The sequence below is a fragment of the Salmo salar genome, chromosome ssa15, assembly GCF_905237065.1.
Source record: "Salmo salar chromosome ssa15, Ssal_v3.1, whole genome shotgun sequence".
In the NCBI taxonomy this organism is placed as follows: Eukaryota; Metazoa; Chordata; class Actinopteri; order Salmoniformes; family Salmonidae; genus Salmo; species Salmo salar.
This window is the reverse complement of record NC_059456.1, coordinates 78246449-78270528: the sequence shown is the minus strand read 5'-3', so window position 1 is coordinate 78270528 and position 24080 is coordinate 78246449. Positions and strand designations below refer to the sequence as shown.

The 24080-nt window shown below is 39.6% G+C and overlaps 1 protein-coding gene across 2 annotated transcripts in view; it reads left to right on the top strand.

Moving 5' to 3' along the window:
- Nucleotides 1-24080, top strand: part of cntn3a.1 (contactin 3a, tandem duplicate 1) — a 107580-nt gene that overhangs the window by 77888 nt on the left and 5612 nt on the right. For both annotated transcript variants that reach the window (XM_014145840.2, XM_014145839.2), the window contains exons 12-19: nucleotides 8660-8787; nucleotides 14070-14245; nucleotides 19418-19535; nucleotides 19876-20034; nucleotides 20341-20490; nucleotides 21223-21293; nucleotides 21666-21900; nucleotides 23463-23578. In XM_014145840.2, coding sequence (XP_014001315.1) covers nucleotides 8660-8787; nucleotides 14070-14245; nucleotides 19418-19535; nucleotides 19876-20034; nucleotides 20341-20490; nucleotides 21223-21293; nucleotides 21666-21900; nucleotides 23463-23578 — 1153 coding nt within the window. The remainder of the gene's footprint in view (nucleotides 1-8659; nucleotides 8788-14069; nucleotides 14246-19417; nucleotides 19536-19875; nucleotides 20035-20340; nucleotides 20491-21222; nucleotides 21294-21665; nucleotides 21901-23462; nucleotides 23579-24080) is intronic.

Below are 24080 nucleotides of genomic sequence, written 5' to 3'. Positions count from 1 at the left end.
GTGTTGTTTGCGATTGTGGGACTATTTCATTGGATCCATCGCGCTAAGCAGAATCAGTCAAGCATGCTAAAGTACTTGAAAGGTTTAAAATACTATTTGAACCCAGGTCTGATGCCCGTACTTTGTGAGAAATGCGGTGTGATATGTAAAGGAGATGTTGACACTGTTGTTATTTTACAGGATGCTTTGTATCAGGTAAATTAAATACATTGTAATAATGATTCCCTAGTTGTAAACTATGGTCCCTCATCTTGTGTCAGGGCAAGCTATGATTTTTCCTCCTTGATGGACCACTTGCAAAACAATTACCAATGTAGCGGTTACTAAATTAGTGTCAGTTAACCATCTCGGACCAGGGACCAGCAAGCAACATCCCACAGATCGACACAGGCCCACGGACTGGAGGTTGAGAAACACTGCCGTATTAGTTCTTAGGGATGCATACAAACACTTCTAAGTACAAAGCCATTTGGTGCCACACAGTTACCAATGTTGAATTATTTTCGATGATTTAACATAAGATTAGGGTCCTGTAGAATTACTGATATATTTTCTCATCTTCTTCCGTTTCCCCTTCTCCACTACTCTACTACGCTGTCTTGGGCTTTTTGTGGAACTGTTTTCAAGTGTTTACTTAAGGTAATTGGGACATTCTAGTCTTTGGCAGACACATCGATCCACTGATCCATCAGCTCATTACCACTGGGTTGGTCAAGTGAGAGGATTGTTAAATCTGAATGTATGAGCCAGGAATTGAGACACCAGGGTAGTGGATGAAATCTCAAGAAACGATCAATCATCGGTGGACTTACAACTTTAGCTAGACATCCCCTTTGTGGTATAATGGAACTGGGGGAACTGGCTAACAACCTAATTCCATTACTGTAGATCTGGGTGTAATACCTCTGGCACTACAGGTAGAGCAACAAGGGAAAAGGCAGGAAAAGCTCTATTTCTCTACACCACAGTGCCAATTGGTCAAAGTAATGTTGTATGAATTTTGCAAAAATGATCTGAATCATATGTATTTATAAATTCACTGTAGTGGTGATGTCTTAGTTTTTATTGATCTTTGGCCTTTTTCATTGATAGGTGCTGTAAATGTGGCATGGTCCAGCATGGTCATGCCCAAACATTTTTTAATATGAGGACTCATTCACACCACAGGAGGCTGCTGAGGGGAGGACGGCTCATAATAATGTCCCGGAACAGCGCTAATGGAATGGCATCAAACACCTGGAAACCATGTGTTTGATGTATTTGATACCATTCCTCTGATTCCGCTCCAGTCATTACCACAAGCCTGTTCTCCCCAATTAAGGTGCCACCAACCTCCTGTGATTCACACATGCACACACATGCACACACCATAACTCAGGAAGTACAACATTGGCCTTGGGCAGAATTCCTACAATATATGAAATATGACCACTAATTATGTGTGCGCCGGGATGAGAACGGAATACTGTTCACCTTACATATTTGACTGTTTATTCAGATACACCGATTAGAATAGAGAGCGACAGGGACAGGCGAAAGAGAGATGAACGGTCAGAAGAGGTTTATCTGGGAATCAAATCCCCAGGGGCCGTATGTGGTCATGACCTCCGGCATGAGATGAGAGAACATTGAAAAGAATCACACAGTAACAATCTAACCTCCCAAGCAGTCAATAAATAATTCTATCCACCAGACATAATTCTATAAGTCTGCTATAGATTGACTTCAATGTAGCCTGGTAGCAGATCTGTTCTGCAGCCAGCTCATCTGTCATGCTCGTTGTCAAACCAAGAAAAGAAGGTATGGCACGACAACAAATAACTGAGGATTTGGCTAAAGCACATAATCCATTTTTTACAAGGCTAACGTCAACGTTACCTTGCGCTATGACCTTCACCTCTGGTTGACCTACTGTATAGCTTTAAATGTTGTAGCCAGTACTCATACATTTAGCTTTTTAGGCAATTCATTTTTTTTTCTGTTATCAAAACCGCCATAGAAATTACACAAATTATTGCTATTGTTATTATTATCTTCACATTCCCTGCAATAGCGTCTTCGTTTTCACAGAGGAATGCCAAACGGGAGACATTACTACATGGGCACATCTGCCGGTGCATGTGAAGAATCAGCAGGGGTCTGCATTTCTTATTTGATCTGGGATTAATTGTCTTAACTGCCTCAGCAGCTTTTGTGCTGCATCTCCTGGATATCCTTCCGCAGGCCTGGAAGTCTCACCTCCCTCTGCCAACATTATTGGGAAGCACCAGAGGTGATGTACCAGGTGGAGCCATTCTACTTTGAAGAAATAGCTGGGTTGATACATCTCGCTCAGGAACAAGAATGAGGTGCTGTTGTTTGAACTGGCTTCTAGCAGTAATATCATTCCAAAGATTGAGTGTGAGGTGTGTCAAAATTGCACTTGTATTTTGCTATGGTAATGCTTCAGTAATGCTCCTAAAAATGAATTTGGTCAATATGTATTTATTTCTGTACAGATATATTCCTGGTGTGAGCAATTTTAATCTTCTCAAATCATCTACACCTAAGAAATATTTGATTTAGCATGGAAATATCCTAGAGTAGAGATGTGTATAGAAAAAGTAGTTGGCTAGGGTTATGGCTGCATCTTTCACAAACCAATTCCCCCTGTTTGTCTCTTAAGGATTCTTCTCCACTTTATCTAGATAGGACTGCACCGCTGTTATTGCAGGAGTGCTACACTACTAATCTATCTCACTGTCCTAATAACACTGATACTTCTTTCTAATCTTTGTGGTATTATTATGTGTAGATGCTCTGGGCCAGAGGAGAGCAAATGTACCAAGAACAGGTTTGGGCTGTGATTGTTTAATCAAGTCATGCAGCGTTGGCACTGCGCATCACAGGCACGTCTTAAACAGGATTTGTGTGTGTACTTATGCTGGGGCTACGACGTTAACCGTAATGGCTTACAAGTCATTTAATTTCAATGCTGACCAAACGGAAAGGACAAAACTCACAAAATACCTTTATAAAATTGCCATTGGAATTAAACCTCTATGTTATGTTAAACAGCACACGTTGTTGCTTAAAGAAAAAAGATGATCCATCTGTAAGCCTCTCAACCAAACAGACCACAATAAGTTCCTAGAGTCTCTAAAACTGAGGAAGAGAGTGTAATGTTTGTATCTCAATGAGGAGATGAAAACCCTACTCCCATATCAGCACAACGACAGTATTGTACAAAGACGACAATTAATGGTTTTCTCTTTCCAATGCTTTTTGAGCTTTGTGTATTCACATTATTTGATTATTTGATTTATTTCATGTAGCTGATAGCCTAGGTCCTACATAGTGCTCTGGAGTGTGGAATCTCCATTAGTTTCAGCCAATTATGAATATAAACCCTGGATGGCTGATGCTACAGTATGTATTTGCCAATGAGAGGCTTTGAGGCTCCGCCATATTGGTGGTACTCAGAAGGAGCAGTCCTCCATAAGAATGAATGGAATTGTACAGTATTTCAATTAAATGTTTGAATACAAAATTAGATATATTTAAGTATTTATGTGTTGTAGTAGGGACTGTAACATTAGTACTCTCACAGAATTCTATGTTAAGGGACATAGTGTTTTTTAATTTAAAAAAGTATGTTCAGTTCACATAATTCATTTAAAAATATGCATTAAGGTGTATGTAATAGAATATACTTGGCAAAAACGAATGTAGCTCCAAAACAGCGCCCCCCTCTCAGTCATCTGGGTATACAGTGCCAGTCAAAGTTGGGACACACCTACTCATTCCAGGGTTTTTCTTTATATTTATTATTTTCTACATTGTAGAATTAAAGTGAAGACTTCAAAACTACGAAATAACACATATGGAATCATGCAGTAACCAAAAAAGTGTTTAACAACTTAAAATATATTTTATATTTGAGATTCTTCAAAGTAGCCACCCTTTGCCTTGATGACAGCTTTGCACACTCTGGCATTCTCTCAATCAGCATCATGAGGTAGTCACCTGGAATGCATTTCAATTAACAGGTGTGCCTTGTTAAAAGGTCATTTGTGGGATTTCTTTCCTTCTTAATGCGTTTGAGCTACTCGGTTGTGTTGTGACAAGGTATCCCGAAGATAGCCATATTTGGTAAATGACCAAGTCCATATTATGGTTAAGAACAGCTCAAATAACAAAGAGAAATGACAGTCCATCATTACTTTAAGACATGAAGGTAAGTCAATCCAGAAAATGTCAAGAAGTGCAGTCGCAAAAACCATCAAGCGCTATGATGAAACTGGTTCTCATGAGGACCGCCACAGGAAAGGAAGACCCAGAGTTACCTCTGCTGCAGGGGCTAAGTTCATTAGAGTTAACTGCACCTCAGATTGCAGCCCAAATAAATGCTTCAGAGTACAAGTAATAGACACATCTCAACATCAACCGTTAAGAGGAGACTGGATGAATCAGGCCTTCATGGTTGAATTGCTGCAAAGAAACCACTACTAAAGGACACCAATAAGAAGAGGAGACTTGCTTGGGCCATGAAACACAAGCAATGTACATTAGACTGGTGGAAATCTGTCCTTTGTTCTGATGAGTCCAAATATGAGATTTTTGGTTCCAACCTCTGTGTCTTTGTGAGACGCAGAGTAGGTGAACGGATGATCTCTGCATGTTTGGTTACCACTGTGATGTATGGAGGAGGAGGTGAGAATGGTGTGGGGGTGCTTTGCTGGTGACACTGTCAATGATTTATTTAGAATTCAAGGCACACTTAACCAGCTACCACAGCATTCTGCAGCGATACACCATCCCAGCTGGGATGTAGAAAATAGTAAAAAAATAAAGTACTTTTTTTTGGGGGGGGGGAATGTATCACGTTGTCTAATGATTGGAGACAGGTGCAGGAATACGTAATAGGGTTTTTTATTTACTCGACCCAAACAAACGAGCGAGGTGTAAACCTCTAAATAATACACAGGACAAGTCCCGTAAAACAAGTGCACAATAACACGTAGCATGGAAGCCGGTACAACAGCACAGGTACTCACAGGGCCAACGGACATGGTGACAATAACTGACAAGGACAATGGGGAACAGAGGGCACATATATAACCTACTAATCATGGGGAATGGGAACCAGGTGTGCATAATGAGACAAGACAGTCCGGGGTTGGTGGTGATCAATCCAGTTCAGTGACGCCTAGAAGGCCAGTGATGAAGACCTCCGGAGCTGGTGAATGGAATGTCCAGCAGTACCTGGGGAATCCTTGACAGAATGAGTAGGTGTGTCCAAACGTTTGACTGGTGCTGTGTACGTAATTGGTTGTTACCCACTTCAACATGTTTCCCCAAGTCAATCTAATAATTCCCCATGGTTTGTTCTGAGAATGACTGCTTTCTGCTTACATCTTTGGAATAAATTTTGATACATACTGCACTCTAACTCTCCAAGCCAGGGTCTGTATTGGGGATATAAACTCAGCAAAAAAATAAATGTTCCTTTTTCAGGACTCTGTCTTTCAAAGATAATTCGTAAAAATCCAAATAACTTCACAGATCTTCATTGTAATTGGTTTAAACACTGTTTTCCATGCATATTCAATGAACCATAAACAATTAATGAACATGCACCTGTGGAACGGTCGTTAAGACACTAACAGCTTACAGACGGTAGGCAATTAAGGTCACAGTTACGAAAACTTAGGACACTAAAGAGGCCTTTCTACTGACTCTGAAAACACCAAAAGAAAGATGCCCAGGGTCCCTGCTCATCTACGTGAACGTGCCTTAGGCATGCTGCAAGGAGGCATGAGGACTGCAGATGTGACCAGGGCAATAAATTGCAATGTCCGGTCTGTGAAACGCCTAAGACAGCGCTACAGGGAGACAGGACGAACAGTTGATGTAACAACACCTGCACAGGATCGGTACATCCGCACATCACACCTGCGGGACAGATACAGGATGGCAACAACAACTGCCCGAGTTACACCAGGAACGCACAATCCCTCCATCAATGCTCAGACTGTCTGCAATAGGCCGAGAGAGGCTGGACTGAGGCCTTGTAGGCCTGTTGTAAGGCAGGTCCTCACCAGACATCACTGGCAACAACATTGCCTATGGGCACAAACCCATCGTCGCTTGACCAGACAGGACTGGCAAAAAGTGCTCTTCACTGACGAGTCGTGGTTTTGTCTCACCACGAGTGATGGTTGGATTTGCGTTTATCGTCGAAGAAATGAGCGTTACACCGAGGCCTGTACTCTGGAGCGGGATCGATTTGGAGGTGGAGGGTCCGTCATGGTCTGGGGCGGTGTGTCACAGCATCATCGGACTGAGCTGGTTGTCATTGCAGGCAATCTCAATGCTGTGCGTCACAGGGAAGACATCCTCCTCCCTCATGTGGTACCCTTCCTGCAGGCTCATTCTGACATGACCCTCCAGCATGACAATACCACCAGCCATACTGCTCGTTCTGTGCATGATTTCCTTCAAGACAGGATTGTCAGTGTTTTGCCATGGCCAGCGAAGAGCCCGGATCTCAATCCCTTGAGCAAGTCTGGGACCTGTTGGATCGGAGGGTGAGGGCTAGGGCCATTCACCCCAGAAATGTCCGGGAACTTGCAGGTACCTTGGTGGAAGAGTGGGGTAACATCTCACAGCAAGAACTGGCAAATCTGGTGCAGTCCATGAGGAGGAGATGCACTGCAGTACTTAATGCAGCTGGTGGCCACACCAGATACTGACTGCTACTTTTGATTTTGACCCCCCCCCCCCCCCTTTGTTCAGGGACACATTATTCAATTTCTGTAAGTCACATGTCTGTGGAACTTGTTCAGTTTATGTCTCAGTGGTTGAATTTTATTATGTTCATACAAATATTTACACATGTTAAGTTTGCAGAAAATAAACGCGAGTTTAGTAGTGATAAATAATATGTCCAGGATTTAACTTTAACACCATCCAGTAACAGAGAGAAAAACATGTATTTATCCCAAACTGTGATTTTGTAGGAAATTCACAACGGTCCCCGTGTACCTTAATTGCTGTAGTGCCCTTGAAGAAAGGGAGGGCAAAGACAAGTCATTTCATAGAGAGGAAACTCTCCTTAAATATGGGCTGCATCTTTATATTCTATTCCGCTTTGAAAGATAAGGAGGAAGTCTGCACTGTGCAGTTTGCAGTATAATGTCAAGTCTTCTCCAAGTGAAATCTCATATCCATAACTCTTTATTCTGGTCCATTTCATTGGAAGCCCTCTGATAAAGTTAGAAGAGGTGCTTCCCTCTCCCGGGGGCCTAGTTATAGAAATTGACTAATGCCATTTGATTCTGGTGAGCTTAGCAGGTCATATTTGATTGTTGGGGAAAGGATAGCTATCCTGTATGCTAAGGGATATATTTTGGGAGCTGTGTCTTTTTAAGAATTTGTAGCTTCATTTCCTTTGAAAGCCTTTTTAATGTGCATAGGGCATTGGTGAGACTCATCACACCCTCTTGAGCAGTTGTGATGATGAGAGAGCTGCTTAGAGCAGGGATGTGCAGGGATCTTACGTATTGATTAATAGCGGAAGGTATTATCAGAATATGAAAATGAACGCTAGTCCTAGTTCAGATGATTGGGTCGGAATCCATCACTTAATTCACCTCAGCAACTTACTTCCGTTCACATGAATATACTTAATATCCTGTGTATTTAGTGTTTGCACAGGCAATCTTCTGCAATTTACACATTATAGATCACACATAATCAGCCTTACCATTTATTTATTTGTGTCAATCATTTGTCTTCTGCATTAGGTTATTGGTTCATTTTTTCATCATCAATATGGTTGCTACCTAAGATGAGTTCAGTTGGCTTATAATAAATTACATCTTCATAAGCCTTTCATTACATATCACTCTGACCAACAGATGTGTGGCTTTAGATCTGTGGCACCAGTGTTTATACAAACGCTTTAAACATAGTGATATGACAGTGCCACAAGCAGCAAGATGAACTGCAGATTTTGCAGATGAGCACGTTGCAAGCTCTTGCACTCACACAAAAAAATAGATGTGCACGGGTGTGCGTCACGCAACATGTTAGCTGCTGGACCAAAACTGCAGAGACGTTTGGCCTTGCGATTCACATTCATAGTTATTGCGTAAGTAGGCCCGATATTGCTGTTTACTTGGTGTATGGCTGACTCTACCTTTAACTATGGACTGTTGTCATGGTACCTGATGGTCAAGGGCAGGGGTGCACAGCTCCAGTCTGAGCCACAGCAGCAGTACCACTGGTTCTCTTTTTTCATTGATCAATAAAACATCTCACTGTTCTGACCACTAGACAGAGTCCACACAACTGATTAGATCTATTGAAACTGATGATTCAATGGCAAGGGTGATATAACCAGCAAAAACTGCAGCCCTTGAGGTCTGCATCTGTGAAGAGAACAGAATGGTTTCACTCCTCACTGAAGATTTAGAACAATGTTTAAAATAATAGTTTCAATGCGGGTCAAATGTTACTTTATTTTATTTGTTCAATCTCTGTATATCTTTCACCCACTCCTCAATAATAGCATTCTCAAACCTTTAGAAACAGGCCTTAGTTGGATGACAGTTTCTGTGACATCAGTGTAGTATGACTTATGATATTGACATTCCTTTTTTTTATTCATTTCTAGAGTCTCAGTGTTGGACAATGGAAGTCTTCGAATAGCAAACGTTACCAAAATGGATGTCGGCCTCTACACCTGCGTGGCAAGGAACCAGTTTGGAGTGGCAAGCAGTGCTGGGAGTCTTTTGGTTAAAGGTATCTCTACTTCCACTCCCTGAGATGGCTCTCCATTTCTCTAATCCTTGCATTAAGATGTACATTTAAAAAAAAAAAATGCTGACTGGATGCTTGCAGCAGCAGATTGTACTGCAGGCTTCACGAGTAGGTTTGGTTGTTTGTTATTAGTTGAGAGTAGGATCCTTAGAGAGTTTTTAATTCGGTTAATATAATGACCCTGCACTATTGGAGAAGAGGAGGTATTTTGGAATAGGACAAAATTAATTGTATGACTTTTTACATCACCAGAGCATGAAGAAAGGGACCAATGTTTTCCTTGGCAATAGAAGATAACTATCTGCACTATCCATGAACAAGTGTCTCATTAGAGGAACCAGACTACAGAGCCATGTAAGGATGGATGATACAATAACAGATAGTTTCCATGTACCACACAAACATACAATTAGTTGATTGGGCAGGTTCAGAGTTAGCATTGGATTTAAGATTCATTGCATTGCTATGCCTTAATGTTTAATTCATACCTTCCTGGGGTAGCTAATAGCCATGCTCTGTTTGTTTAAGAGTTACATCTATTTAAATCACCCGCTTCTGCAAGGCAATGGATTTCCAAGCCCTTCTAAAGAGCAGAGTCAACAACAGTGCTCTATTAAAATGCCTTTTGGTGATTCCTCACAATTTATGAATTTCAAATTGTTTGGTAAAGAAACTGCTTTCATTTCCTTTTTTTCAGCCCTTTTGCCTCTAAGAATGGCAGTATCTTACATACTGTATATTTTACAGGTGATTTTTGTAGACTATATTCATGAAATCCAGCCAGTCCCCTTTGAAAGAAATCAATATCAGCCACAGTCAGTAAAAGTATTGCCCAACTTTGCTGACTGAATACCATTCTTAAAGGGATTTTTTCCCCCTTAGTCCACTGTTGATACAGTCACAAATGTTTTGCATGTCAGCAGTCAAGTTTTCAAGATGTTGGACTTTCAAGAAGCAAAGTGTCAACCGGCCACATCATCATGACTCTTGGAAGATTAGTCCAAATGAGGACTAAAAGAAATCAAAAAAAGAAATCAAAATTCACGATGATTCAAAATTCAAAACATAGTTTTTGAGTGGATTTTCCCTGTAATAGTACTTTCACATTCAGGGCTTGAGATATGGGCACGTACCCATATCTCCATATTTGCCCTTAACTCAAACTGAGTTTCAGATATGCAATTTCACATCAATGCAAGTCTCACATTCAAGTATAAGTTATGTGTGTGTTTCTCAAGTTCGGATCCCGCTCTTAGCAGAGTGAGTGATCTGTCAGCATGGTGCCATACAAGAATCAAACTCTACATTTTACCATTGCTAGCAACATGCTACAATCAACTACTTATTTAATCTACAATAAGTGTCTGGCTGTTATGATAGCAATGAAAGCTACAACAAATGTGACAGACTGTTATTTTATGGAGAGACATACCCTGCAGGAATGTGCACAGTTAGGGCCCTAGTGGTGCTCAAGAACCTGCCCTTTTGCCCTATGAGGAAAACGTTTTTTTTATGTATCTGAATTGTCCATAAAACTAGCTAATCTCACAAATCACCCCTGCCCTTCTGTCGCCAGGGGACAAATCAACTGTTTTTTTAAAAGGCTGATGTCACCAAAAAAATTAAACTTTGTAAAGACTAGTTAGATTGTTTCAACAGTATAGCTATAACTAGCTAGCTAACTAGATAGCTGATTTACATCATCTTCTAGCTACATTCGCAATGATCAGATACAGACGCAGTAGAGGACTATGATTGTAGTCAATTAATTAAAGTTAAAGTTTTTATTTAATTTAAAAAATGAAATAAAATGTTATTGGTCACATACACGTGTTTATCAGATGTTATTGCGGGTGTAGCGAAATGCTTCTGTTTCTAGCTCCGACAGTGCCGTAATATCTAACAATTTCACAACATATACTTGTCACGACTTCTGCCGAAGTCGATGCCCCTCCTTGCACGGGTGGTGCTCGGCGGTCGACGTCACCGGTCTTCTAGCCATCATTGATCAGTTTTTCATTATCCATTGGTTTTGTCTTGTCTTCCATCACACCTGTTTCTAATCCCATTAATTACCTGTGTATTTAACCCTCTGTCTCCCCTCATGTCCTTGTCGGTGATTGTTTGTATGTTATGTTACGTGGATTTTGTGTATCGGTGTGCGACGGTTATCCATTACCCATTTTATTTTGTACTTTTGGTTTTGGAGTTTGTTTTAATTAAATACTCCATATTTACCAACTTGGTTTCTCCTGCGCCTGACTTCCCTGCCACCTACATACATGAATATGACAATACCCAATACACACTAATCTAAGTAAGTGAATGGAATTAACAATATATAAATATATGGACAAGCAATGCTAGAGCGGCATAGACAAAGATACAGTAGAATAGAGTACAATACAGTATACATATGAGATGCAAAATATGTAACATTATTAATGTGACCTTTGTTCCATTTATTGAAGTGGCCAGTGATTTCAAGTCTATATATATAGGCAGCAGCCTCTAATGTGCTAGTGATGGCTATTTAGCAGTCTGATGGCCTTGAGATAGAAGTTGTTTTTCAGTCTCTCTGTCCCAGTTTTGATACACCTGTACTGAACTCGCCTTCTGGATGATAGCGGGGTGAACAGGCAGTGGCTCGGGTGGTTGTTGTCCTTGATGATCTTTTTGGCCTTTCTGTGACATCGGGTGCTGTAGGTGTCCTGGAGGGCAGGTTGTTTGCCCCCGGTGATGTGTTGAGCAGACTGCACCACCCTCTTGAGAGCCCTGCAGTTGTTGGGCGGTGCAGTTGCCGTACCAAGCGGTGATACAGCCTGACAGGATGCTCTCAATTGTGCATCTGTAACAGTTCGTGAGGAACTGTTTCCAAGAACAATTTCTTCAGCTGCCTTCTTCACCACACTGTTTGTGTGGGTGGACCATTTCAGTTTCTCCGTGATGTTTATGCCGAGGAAATTTGACCTCCACAAGGTCTGTGCACAGCCCTGATATCCTGTATAATTATCCTGGATTGATAGTGGTTCGTTCATACCATGTTAGCAACAAGAACTCAATGAGATGACAATGAAGAGGGAAACCATAATACCCTTTTCATTGTCAAGTAAAGTAATGCACTAGCAAAATTTAAGCTGGATGACATTGAAACACGCATGTCAAAATGTGTTCAAAGGATTCCATAATTTCCGAACTCAATAGGTAGCAGTTGGAAATCTTCATTCTCATTTAGATAACATCTTATTTGAAGGGTGCCTACATAAGATCGTCATAACACATTCATAACCCATAACACATTCATAAGCAGTACATAAGCATTTCTTAAATTATTATTTCAAGAGCCGCATGTTCATAATTGCAGTGTAAATTACAGTACTGTGACATAACAAAAATATCGACTTGCGGTTGTTGACATAAGTGCTTATCAGTGCAGCATGTAGGGATTATGAATGTGTTATGAAGTCTCCTCATTTTATTGTCTTGAGACATTCATTCATAGGGCATGCATTCATAGCCTCACCTGGAATGCACCCTAGGGGGTGTGAGATAACCCACTGGGCTCTTTTGACAGAGCAAAGTATGGAGACCTTAAACACCATCTGACATGCAGTGTCTGATTCTCTGTCCATTAGACGCTTATGACACCCATGCATAATTCAGCTGGGGCTTGCTGTATGGAATCTCAGCCCTGCCTATCTCACTGCACCGCCGAAGTGGAGAAGACACCCAAAAGAGTCAGAGCAAAGATTAGGTTGCTATGCAGCACGCCACCATGCTGTGGTTGAAATAGGATGGCTTTTTGTCTGGCCAAATGGAACCAAATTATAGACTCCGGACTGACCTGTGGAAATGGAGCCGTGCAGAGGAATGGGTTTGTGTGGTTTCTTAGTTTCTTCAGTGATGCATTACTTTGTGTAAGTGACTTGTGGTTATAGTTTGAACAAACAGTGACAGCTAAAGCCACTTACACTGTTCATTCTCATTCAGTGTATGAGAAAGGATGACAATATGAGCCAACGCCTGAACAGGAGATTTCCATAGCTGTCTAGACAGGCGCTGTCCATTCAGTGAACATTAAAGCCACAAGTTGAGATGATATTTTTCTATTTTCTTTATAAAAGAAGCTGTTACTGGGCTCTACTATTTACGATTTCTTTGTGATAGTTCAGCTAAATCAAATCTATAAATCAAATTAAACAAATCGTTTTTTATTCCAAGATTTGTGTTTTTAACACAATCAACTAATATTTTTTTACTATGGTATTTCTTTTTGGTTGATAACGATACAGTATGCCTAAGCTAGAGGCACGTTCTCTAGCGGGTACTTGTATACTGAGAAGCCAAGCGGCCCTAGTGTTAATGACTGCTTCCACTTCAGTCAAGAACGTTTGGCGTTCACATGGGCTCATAGAGCCCTTATTAGACAGGTCCATGATGAAAATGAATAATCAGATAGATATATGGGCATCTATTACCAGTTGGCAATCACAAGCAGCCCCGCTGTATGCTATCAAAAAACTGTCAATGCATGATCATATTAATGGATGGGATCCGTGACCATTACAGCCATCATTACACGGTCTAAAAGCACAACAGAAGCACAACTGGCATAACAACTTAAGGTAAATTATTTGGATTTGATACTATAGTAAGTCATTTGGGCGAGATACAAAGTCGGTTGGACAAGATACTAAGTGGTTTGGATGAAATACTAAGTGGTTTGGATGAGAGGTCACAATTTATTTGGATAGTCCATCTATAGATGCTCTACAGATAGTTTATTGATAGTATGATCATCTGTTGATAAGCAACTACTTGCTAAGGTTAGGTTTAGAATAAGGGTTAGGGTTAAGTTTAGGGTTAGGATAAGGGTTAAGGTTGGGGTTATGGCTACGGTTAGGGTTAGTAGACAGTAGGTTGAAATGTTACTGATAGTCTGTAGAGCATCTATTGATGGACAATCTAAATAAAGTGTTACCGGACACGATAATGCCCATTTATTTTACAGGAACAAAGCACAATAATCACAATCTCAGACATGACTGAGGTGTAACAGTCCTGGAGTTAACAAGGCAGCAGAATAGCCCCACACCTCCAAAGAAAAACCAGTAGAATGGACTCAAACAAAACCCAATAGTGCTATAAAACACGTATATACATTTTGTCATTGTAAATAGGCAGAACAAAGTAGATAGTGATAAGAGAAGCCCCCGCTGTTTCTGTCTGGCCCAGGTAGCTGAACTTGTTTTTGTCTCTTGCAGAGACAACCATTATCACCAGCCCAGCTGGGCATTTGGACGTGACGGTGGGCGAGAGCATCGTCCTGCCCTGCCAAGTCTCCCATGACCCCACGCTCGATTTGAAATTCACCTGGTTCTTCAACGAACAGCTCATCCACTTTGGAAACCACGGGGGCTACTTTGAGAAAGTTGGCGGAGTAAGTGTTTTCCAGTCTGCCTTACACTCATGTGTTTGTATTAAGTCTACTATGATGACCTTTTATAATTACTTGACTTATTTATGTGGTTGTCACCTGTGATTTGCAATCCAGTTACATATAGTTGATCATATTTATTTATTTTTACTGTGTATGTTTATATGACGTAAAATGACCAAGGGCAGAGTAGACCTTTTTACAGCATTATGTTATGAGCACAATAACATATACAGTACAACAATGAATACTTTACTGCTGATATATAGTGAATGGACTAGAGGAAGTGTATTGAATGATTTTCATTCATGAATCATATCAAATTTGTTTTGGGAATTAACAAGAGCGGTCTGCCTGTTTGCCTGTTCCGCTTGTTGATAACAACTACTCCTTTGAAAAAACTGGTGCCTAAGGAATTGTCGATTCAATGCTCAGTCAAACATTACATTTGGTCATCTACAGTCGAATGTATTTCTCTTTAATTAGAAAAGCAATTATAATATCTTGGCTGCTTACTACCCACAGTTTGTTCTATATTCCTTCGGCTCATCAGCAATGCCATTAGTTCTGTAATTGTGTTTGCCTCATGGCTTCATTTGAGCACTTGACTCCCTGCACTAATCACTTGACACAAAGCTGACATGTTGCAGAAAAGTGTGTCCTAAATGCAATCAGTAATTTCATAAAGGTTAAATAGTTCTATTCATCATACATTATATTTGTTGGAGGTACAGTGCCTTCAGAAAGTATTCATACCCCTTGACTTATTCCAAATGTTATTGTGTTACAGCCTGAATTCCAAAAGGATTACAAATATATTTTTCTCACCCATCCACACACAATACACCATAATGACATTGAAAACATGTATTTTTTTATGTGTTGGAAATGTAACACAGAAATATCTCATTTACATAAGTCTTCACTCCCATGAGTCAATACTTTGTAGAAACACATTTGGCGGCGATTACATCTGTGAGTCTTTTGGGTAAGTCTCTAAGAGCTTTGCACACCTGGATTGTACAATATTTGAATGTTGATCGTTGCTTGACAGCCATTTTCAAGACTATGCCATAGATTTTCAAACCAGTGTAGATTTGGCCTTCTTCTTTAGGCTGTTGTCCTGCTGAAAGGTGAATTTGTGTCTGTTGGAAAGCAGACTGAACCAGGTTTTCCTCTAGGATTTTGCATGTGATTATAGCTGTATTCCATTTATTTTTATCTTTAAAAAATTCCCTAGTCCTTGCCAATGACAAGTATATCCATAACATGATGCAGCCATCACCATGATTGAGTACTACTCAGTGATGTGTTGTGTTGGATTTGCTCCAAAAATACAGCTTTGTATTCAGGACAAAAATAAAATGTATTTGCCACATTTTTAGCAGTATTATTATTACTGCCTTGTTGCAAACAGGATGCATGCTTTGAAATACTTTTTTCTGCACGGCTTCCTTCTTTTCAGTCTGTCATTTAGGTTAGTATTGTGGAGTAACTATAATGTTGTTGATCCATTCTCAGTTTTCTCATATCACAACCATTAAACTATTTTATTCATTTATTTTAAAATCACCATTGGCCTCATGGTGAAATCCCTGAGCAGTTTCCTTCGTCACTGGCAACTGAGTTAGGAAGGACGCATGTATCTTTGTAGTGACTGGGTGTATTGATACACCATCCAAAGCCTAATTAATAACTTCACCATGCTCAAAGGGATGTTCACCCTCCCTGGTCTTTGTGGTTGAATCTGTGTTTGAAATTCCCTGCCGACTGAGGGGCCTTACAGATAATTGTATGTGTGGGGGTACACAGATGGGGTAGTCATTCAAAAATCATGTTCAACCACTATTATTGTAGATTAAAAAAACATGAGCTGGCGCACACCCAGAATAATAGTTTGTGTGGAGGTGCTGACTAACGGCGAATAAACTATCAACTATCAAAATAAAGAAAGTCGCATACTCCATGTATAATCTCCCAGCAATTTAATGGGTATTTACCAACGTTTTGGCATCACTGTGCGACTTTCTTTATTTTGATAAGCACTATTATTGAACACAGAGTGAGTCCATGCAACTTATAATGCAATTTGTTAAGCACATTTCTACTCCTGGACGTATTTAGGCATGCCATGACAAAGGAGTTGAATACTTATTGACTCAAGACATTTCAGCTTAACATTTTTTATTAATTTCTAAAATGTTTTACAAACAAAATTACACTTAGACATTATAGGGTATTGTGTGTAGATCAGTGACACCAAATCTCAATTTTATCAATTTTAAATTTTGTCTGTAACACAACAAAATGTGAAAAAAGTAAAGGTGTGTGAATAATTTCTGAAGGCACTGTATATAGTTAACTTAGCCCACTAAAGTGCAAGTGTGTTTTCCAAAACAATACATTTCTCTTAATACACAATCAAACTTAAAATACCTATCACAAAATGTCATAATATCAAAAAGTATAATTTGTCATCTAGTGAGAATATTTCTATATCAAAATTAACTTACACCGTCACAACTTAAAGTACACTTTACAAAAGCAGCTAACGCTATCCAAAAGTATTATTAGTCATCAAATGAGGTTATCTCACCATTTATTAAATAATGTCTCAACAAATACTAACTATAACCATTAATAGACTTTTTCTATGAAAAAGAGTCAATGGTACAAGATGGTATTCAAACATTTTATAGACGTGAGCTGCATTCTCTGAATTAGGATCAAATACTACAGTTTATCTCAATGGTGGTCAAGCTTGTTATGGAACAATGTCGATTTTCAAAACAGTGTACGTACGACACAGAACTCTGTGGCCTTTTGCAAAACAGTAAATACATGTTTTTATGTACTGAAGTTTCCTTCTAAAGCATTCATAAAAACTTGTCAAAATTGCAAATAACTTAATCAAAAGAACACTACTGGGAGAACCTATACGGACACTACGGGTGGACAAATCGATGGCATATATCGCGCAGCTGAGAGCTGAGAGAACCAAATCACACTGACCAACTTTCTTTGGCCGAATAACGAATTGACTGTCATGCAGTAAGTCTTCTTTGACAGGTAAGTTAAATGGCGAGTTCAAGTGGTGAGTTTTTTTATTGTATATTAAATAGCTAAGTCGTATGTTTTATTTGCTAATATTAATGCATGACAGTCCGTTCTGTCTTTGGCCAAAGAAAGTTGGTCTGTATGATTCGGTTCACTAGGCTCTATACGTCATTGATTTGTCCACCAGGAGTGTCCGTATAGCTTCTCCCAACACGGCTGTCTAAAAAAAAATCCCATTATAGCAATATATTTTCTTTGCAGTCACTAAATCAGGATGGAGGAACACAACTGATATATGAATGTATAGGCCACACCAAAGCAAAGCTCTAATGGATGGTCACAATGTTACGAAATAGGACTAACCTAAAGTTGCATTAGAGTAACTCAACTTCATTTTCTGCATATTTGCAGTGTTGTCAAAAATCCTAAAATGACACAGTCCCAATTACCTAAATATTTCACTATATTGTACATGAAATAGCACTGATGGAGTGATAAAGAATTTTCATCACTAGTGTTAACTGATTGCTGAAAACAGTGAACACAACTCTTCTGAGGAAAATGTGTTAATATTCTAAGAACACTTGACTGTGAATTTTGTATCCACTGATGCCATTTGTATTCATAATTTTGCAAAAGGGCATCTAAGATATGCAATCCAGATACAAAGGCAAGAAAGTTATCAGTAGTTTGGAAAATGTATTTGGATATGTTTGGCCACAGTCCAAAAAAAAATGCTTGTATGTGATTGAGAAACTGTAAAGTAGGAAGAATTTCACAGAAAGGTGTAAAAAAAAAAAAGAAGACACTATTTAGATTGCATATGTGTTCTATGCTGTATGTAATTATGTACATGCTTACAATTCAGTAAACATAAATCAAATCTAGTCCATCAAAACCAAGCAGGTAGTTATGGTACTACAAACCAAATACTGTGAGGTAGTTAGGCCTACTATATATGCTGTGACTAGACTTGGCTGACAAAGCCATCCTATGTAAAACATGATGAGGCCTCTGAAAAGCAACATGGAATAGAGTAATATTAAAAGTAATTCCCCCCAAAAAGTGACTGAAGTACAGTAAACACAATCACTGTAAAAAGTAAGGACTGAAATGACTGTTCAATTAAATTTCCTTTTTATGTAAGGCCATATGTTTTTATATATTGTGCAAAACAGTGAATATTTTCCCTATAAAACAGATGCCAATATAAAAAATAACAATGTGATCTATTTTATAACCCATGGAAAACCAAACAATTGACAGGTGAACTATTTATTGTCTATTTATGGACTGATTATGAGGTTAACAATTATGTGAAGGGGTTTACATGTTGGTGGTAAAGATATACATTATGGAAGTAATTGTTATTGGCGGTGAAAAATGATTTAGTTTTTATTGACATACTTTACACAATAGATGTTTGTGTCCTATGTAGAGAGTTGTGTCTACTGTTTTGTAAAAAGTGTTTTGTGATAAAGAGTATATACTGTGATGCAAAAAAAAGTGTTTATCATTATTGTTTTGGCCATGTGGATCCCAGTTTCGCTCACATGGATCCCAGTTTCCTTACAATGTTCAAGCTAAAACTGTAAGTGCCGCCCACCACATGAGTTAGTTACAACTAAGTTGTTGGGTATTTTGAGGCCCAATAACAAGAAACCATCACAGAGTATAGTGAGTGTGAGCTAATGCTAGGTAAAAATGATCTCCTCACAAATGTTGGTCTTCTACGGTCTGAAACCATTGGTCGTCTTGACCTCAATCTTATCTATGTGACAAAAGTCACACTAACAAGTACAGTAGAGCAGCTTCAAAGGTCAGCATGTATTATAGCTGACAATTAGAAACAGAAAGGAGTAAAAGGAATGGGACTGAAAATAGCCTTTTCATTCTCTCAGGTAGAAACTGTCATCATTAAACGGTCTGAACTATTCAGACGTTTCAACTGAAGGTCGTTGACTTTTATCATGACTTTCATCTCATATATTGAACACAGAACCAATCAAGTGTACTCTCTCATCCTGCTCGAATTTGAAGAAGGGCTTTTTATTCTATATCTTTTCTAGAATTCTAACATTTTCCTTACTGCTCTGGTTTGACATTCCTTATGGACAGCGCTCAGCAGGTGATATCATGATCCGTAACATTCAGCTGAGGCATGCTGGGAAGTATACCTGTGCTGTCCAGACCAAGGTGGACAGTGTCTCCATCGCCACCGATGTGGTAGTTAGAGGTATGGCTATGCTGGAGCACCAGTAGCACAGAATGTCACATTGATCTGTTGTAGGATCCAGTAAAAAAAATAATACAATTTGAATTGTGAAATCCAACTTTTGCCACTAATGTAGCAAATGGCAGGTTTAGAATTAAACCTGGAACCTTGGGTTCTCCTACTCTCCAATAATCAGCCCATAATGTTTAGACCTCTTCGTAAGCTTGTGTTTGAATCATGACTGCAACAGTACATTTTAATTAATAAATACATTATTAAAATGTATCTGTAGAATGAATACACAGTACTTTACATCTTATGTTGATCAACTAAGATGATGCTGTGATAACGATCTTTCCAGGTGCTCCAGGCCCACCTGTGGACTTCCAGGTGACAGAGATGACAGACAGCACAGCGTCTCTCTCCTGGGGATCGGGTCCTGACAACCACAGCCCAGTCCTCACCCACAACATCCAGGCCCGCACAACATTTTCCCTGGGCTGGCAGGGAGTCATCACAGGTGTGTGTGTGTGTGTGTGTGTGTGTGTGTGTGTGTGTGTGTGTGTGTGTGTGTGTGTGTGTGTGTGTGTGTGTGTGTGTGTGTGTGTGTGTGTGTGTGTGTGTGTGTGTGCGTGTGCGCACGTCTGTGTGCATGTGCATCTTTATCTATCACACACACTGTATATTAAATTGAATAATGCACTCACAACATAATCAAGGTTCAAGATACATCATCACAATTAGCACACAAAGTTATAGACTGTATTTACATACACTAGAAGAGCCTGCAACATGCTAATTAAAGGCTATTTGTTGTCCGGGTTAGTTCCTGAACTTCTTGGGGGCAAACAGCTGACAGCCACTGTCATTGACCTCAGTCCGTGGGTGGAGTATGAGTTCAGAGTGCTGGCAACCAACGCCATCGGAACAGGAGAGCCCAGCAAACCTTCCAAAAAAGCCCGGACCAAAGACATGCGTATGTACTGCATCTGCCCCACATAGCTCCCAAAACAACGATGAATGCTGAATACTGTACTATAATTTTTGCAATTTTACTCATTGTATTGTTTGTTTACATTCAAGTTGTGACGCAATATTATTAATGCATTATTATAGGAAAGTGCAAGAGGTACAGTACAAGCCTATTGTCATGGCTGTTCGAAGGAGCGGACCAAAATGCAGCGTGTTCGTAGTTACACATATTTATTAAACGTGAAACTGAATGCAATACACTTAAATACTTCAATATACAAAAACAACCAACCGTGATGCAGAGAGGAAAACACACTACTCAAAAGATAGTAACCCACAAAACCAGAAAAGAAAAACCCATACTTAAATATGATCTCTAATCAGAGGCAACGAGGATCAGTTGCCTCCAATTAGAGATCAACCCAAACAATACCAACATAGAAATAGAAAAACTAGAACTTAAACATAGAAATAGAAAACATAGAACAACCACCCAAACACCCCCTGTCACGCCCTGTCCACTCTACTATAGAAAATAACAACTTACTATGGTCAGGACGTGACACCTATTTCCGTTGGGATGTTGATTGATGATGAGGAGGATATTTTGTTTAAAAACTGCATGGTGACCCCAACAATTAACAGCTTTAATTGACAGATGTTTTGCCATGATAATAGTAGGAGGTATGCAGACATTTAAGTTTCTCTATGAAAACAAACACCCTTGATTTTGCAGCTCCCAAGGTAACACCATCCAGAGTGAACGGAGGTGGTGGTGGTCGCTCGGAGCTCGTCATCACTTGGGAGGTAAAGTGAACACTACTAATAAAGATGATCCGCTTGATTGGTAAAGTCATACAGATTCAGCAAAGTGCACCAAATTATATGTTGAAGTAAATTATGAATCAAACATAACCCATTCTCTGACTGCAAGTATGTTTCAGAGCATACAGGTTGTGCCAAAATGATTTTTTACACTACTGGGCCAAACCAAGCTGTATTGAGCTGGCCTGGTTACGCATTCACCAAAGTTGCTAGAACCACGCTGAAAAGGACAATGTAAAAATGTTTTATACGAGCCAGAAAAGTACAGTTCCGGTCTGCATGGTATTATTAGAAGGTAGATGTGTATTATGTGAATGCACCAATGTACATTTGTGTTTTCACCTCTTTCTGCAGCCTGTCCCTGAAGAGCTACAGAGTGGCCCAGGATTTGGCTATGTGGTAGCTTTCCGACCTCAGGGGGCTCAAGGCTGGATGCAGGCTGCAGTCACCTCCCCCGACACCTCCAGATACATCTTCAAGAACGAGAGCATCGCTCCCTTCTCTCCGTTTCATGTGAAAGTGGGCGTGTACAATAACAAAGGGGAGGGCCCCTTTGGGCCGGTGGCCACCATCTACTCTGCAGAGGAAGGTACAGTACACTGCCAGACCCTGTTATTTATTTAGGGAATGAATTCCGTGATTTTTTTTCTTTCTTTTATAACGTTATTGAGATGTTCTATATAACTCTAGAATTCTGAAATCCATCAATACCTCTACAGGGTTCAACACTAATAGGATGCCATTGAGTATTTTTTGCAATGTTTAAGTGATGCCAGACCCAGCTGAGTACACAACATACCTATTCCATCATTCCTTTTCATTTCAGATGCTATATGTATAGTGCCTATAAAAAGTCTACACCTCCCTTGGATTTCTTCACATTTTATTGTGTTACAAAGTGGGGTTAAAATTGATTTAGTTGTACTTTTCTTGTCGACGATCTACACAAAATACTCTGTAATGTCAAAGTGGAAGACAAATTCGAGTTATTTTTTAAGATGAATGAAAATGAAACACTAATATACATGTAACTTGGCCACTCAGGAACATTCACTGTCTTCTTGGTAAGCAACTCCAGTGTAGATTTGGCTGTGTTATTGTCCTGCTGAAAGGTGAATTCCTCTCCCAGTGTCTGGTGTAAAGCAGACTGAAGAAGCAGGTTATCCTCTAGGATTTTAAAATGTATTTTCATTTTGCCTGTCCCGTTTCTTTTCATCCTGAAAAAGTCTACAGTCTTTGCCGATGTCAAACATATCCATACCATGATGCAGCAACAACCATGTTTGAAAATAAGGAGGCAGTTACTCAGTGATGTGTTGTTGGATTTGCCCCAAACATACGTTTTTGCATTTATTCTCTATATTTGTATTATTGTTTTCACTCTGTCATTTAGGTCATTATTGTGGAGTCATTACAATGTTTTTGATCCATCCTTAGTTTTCTCCTATCACATCCATTGAACTCTGTAACTATTTTAAAATCACCAAGGGCCTCATGGTGAAATCCCTAAGCAGTTTCCTTCCTGTCCTGCGGCTCAGTTCAGAAAGACGACTGCATCTTTGATGTGTCTGGGCGGTTTAATACATCATCCACTGCATAATTATAAACTTGACCATACGTAAAGATATATTTGATGTGTAATTTGTTATTGTTAAGCATCTACCAATCACGCCCCTTCTTTGTGAGGCTTTTGAAAAGCTCTCTGATCTTTGTAGTTGAATCTGTGCTTGAAATTCAACACTTGACTGAAGGACCTTACAGATGATGTATGTATGGGGGACAGAGGAAAGGGTAGTCATTAAAAAATCATGTCAACCCCTATTATTTCACACAGATGGAGTCCATATAACTTATTATGTGACTTGTTAAGCCAAATTTGACTTCTGAACTAATTTAGGCTTGCCTCAACAAAAAGGTGAATACTTATTGAACGACTATATATATATATTTTTTTAAATAGTCAAATTTTTACTTCACTTTGACATTTTGAAGTGTTTTGTGTAGATCAATGACAAAAGATTACAGTTACATATATTTCAATCCTACCTTTTTTTTTAAAGTTAAAGGGGATGTAGACGTTCTATAGCCACTTTATTTCTTATTGTCAGCTATCAGTAGTTACGCATTCACTGTGTGTGTGTGTGACCCTAGAGCCCAGCAGAGCCCCGGGTAGGGTGCGGGCCAGGAGTGTGTCGGCATCGGAGGTAGAGGCCACCTGGAAGGCCCTGCCCTGGAGCAACAATAGGAGACGCATCCTGGGCTACGAGGTCAGATCCCAAACACACTGGACATCATAGACATAAAATGGATAGATCTGACACCACTTCAGTATTTCTCTTCGTACAAGATCAATGGACTATCCAGTATTATCCCTCATTGAATTGTTACATTTATGTAGATTAAATCAACACCCTGCCTGAACAACTATCAGTTAGCGTACAGCCACACTGAGACGCATGAACATGGATGAAATCGTATATGATGTACATCATTGTTAGTTTTTGTCCGTCATTAGTACAACTCGAGTCAACTGTTTTCGGACGAGTTCAGACAAGTTGTATCTGTCAAAAGCTTTTTTTAGTTGTTTTTTATTTTTATCAAATGTTATTCTATTTGGCATTTTGAATGATTATACAGATAATACAGACAGAACAGGTAGAGGGCAAAACATAAACGGATCCCCTGCCAGATCCAAAAAAAAGGATCCTCTACCAAATGAAACCCACTGCTTGCATAGAATTTGACCAAATAACAAACAAAACAAAGATA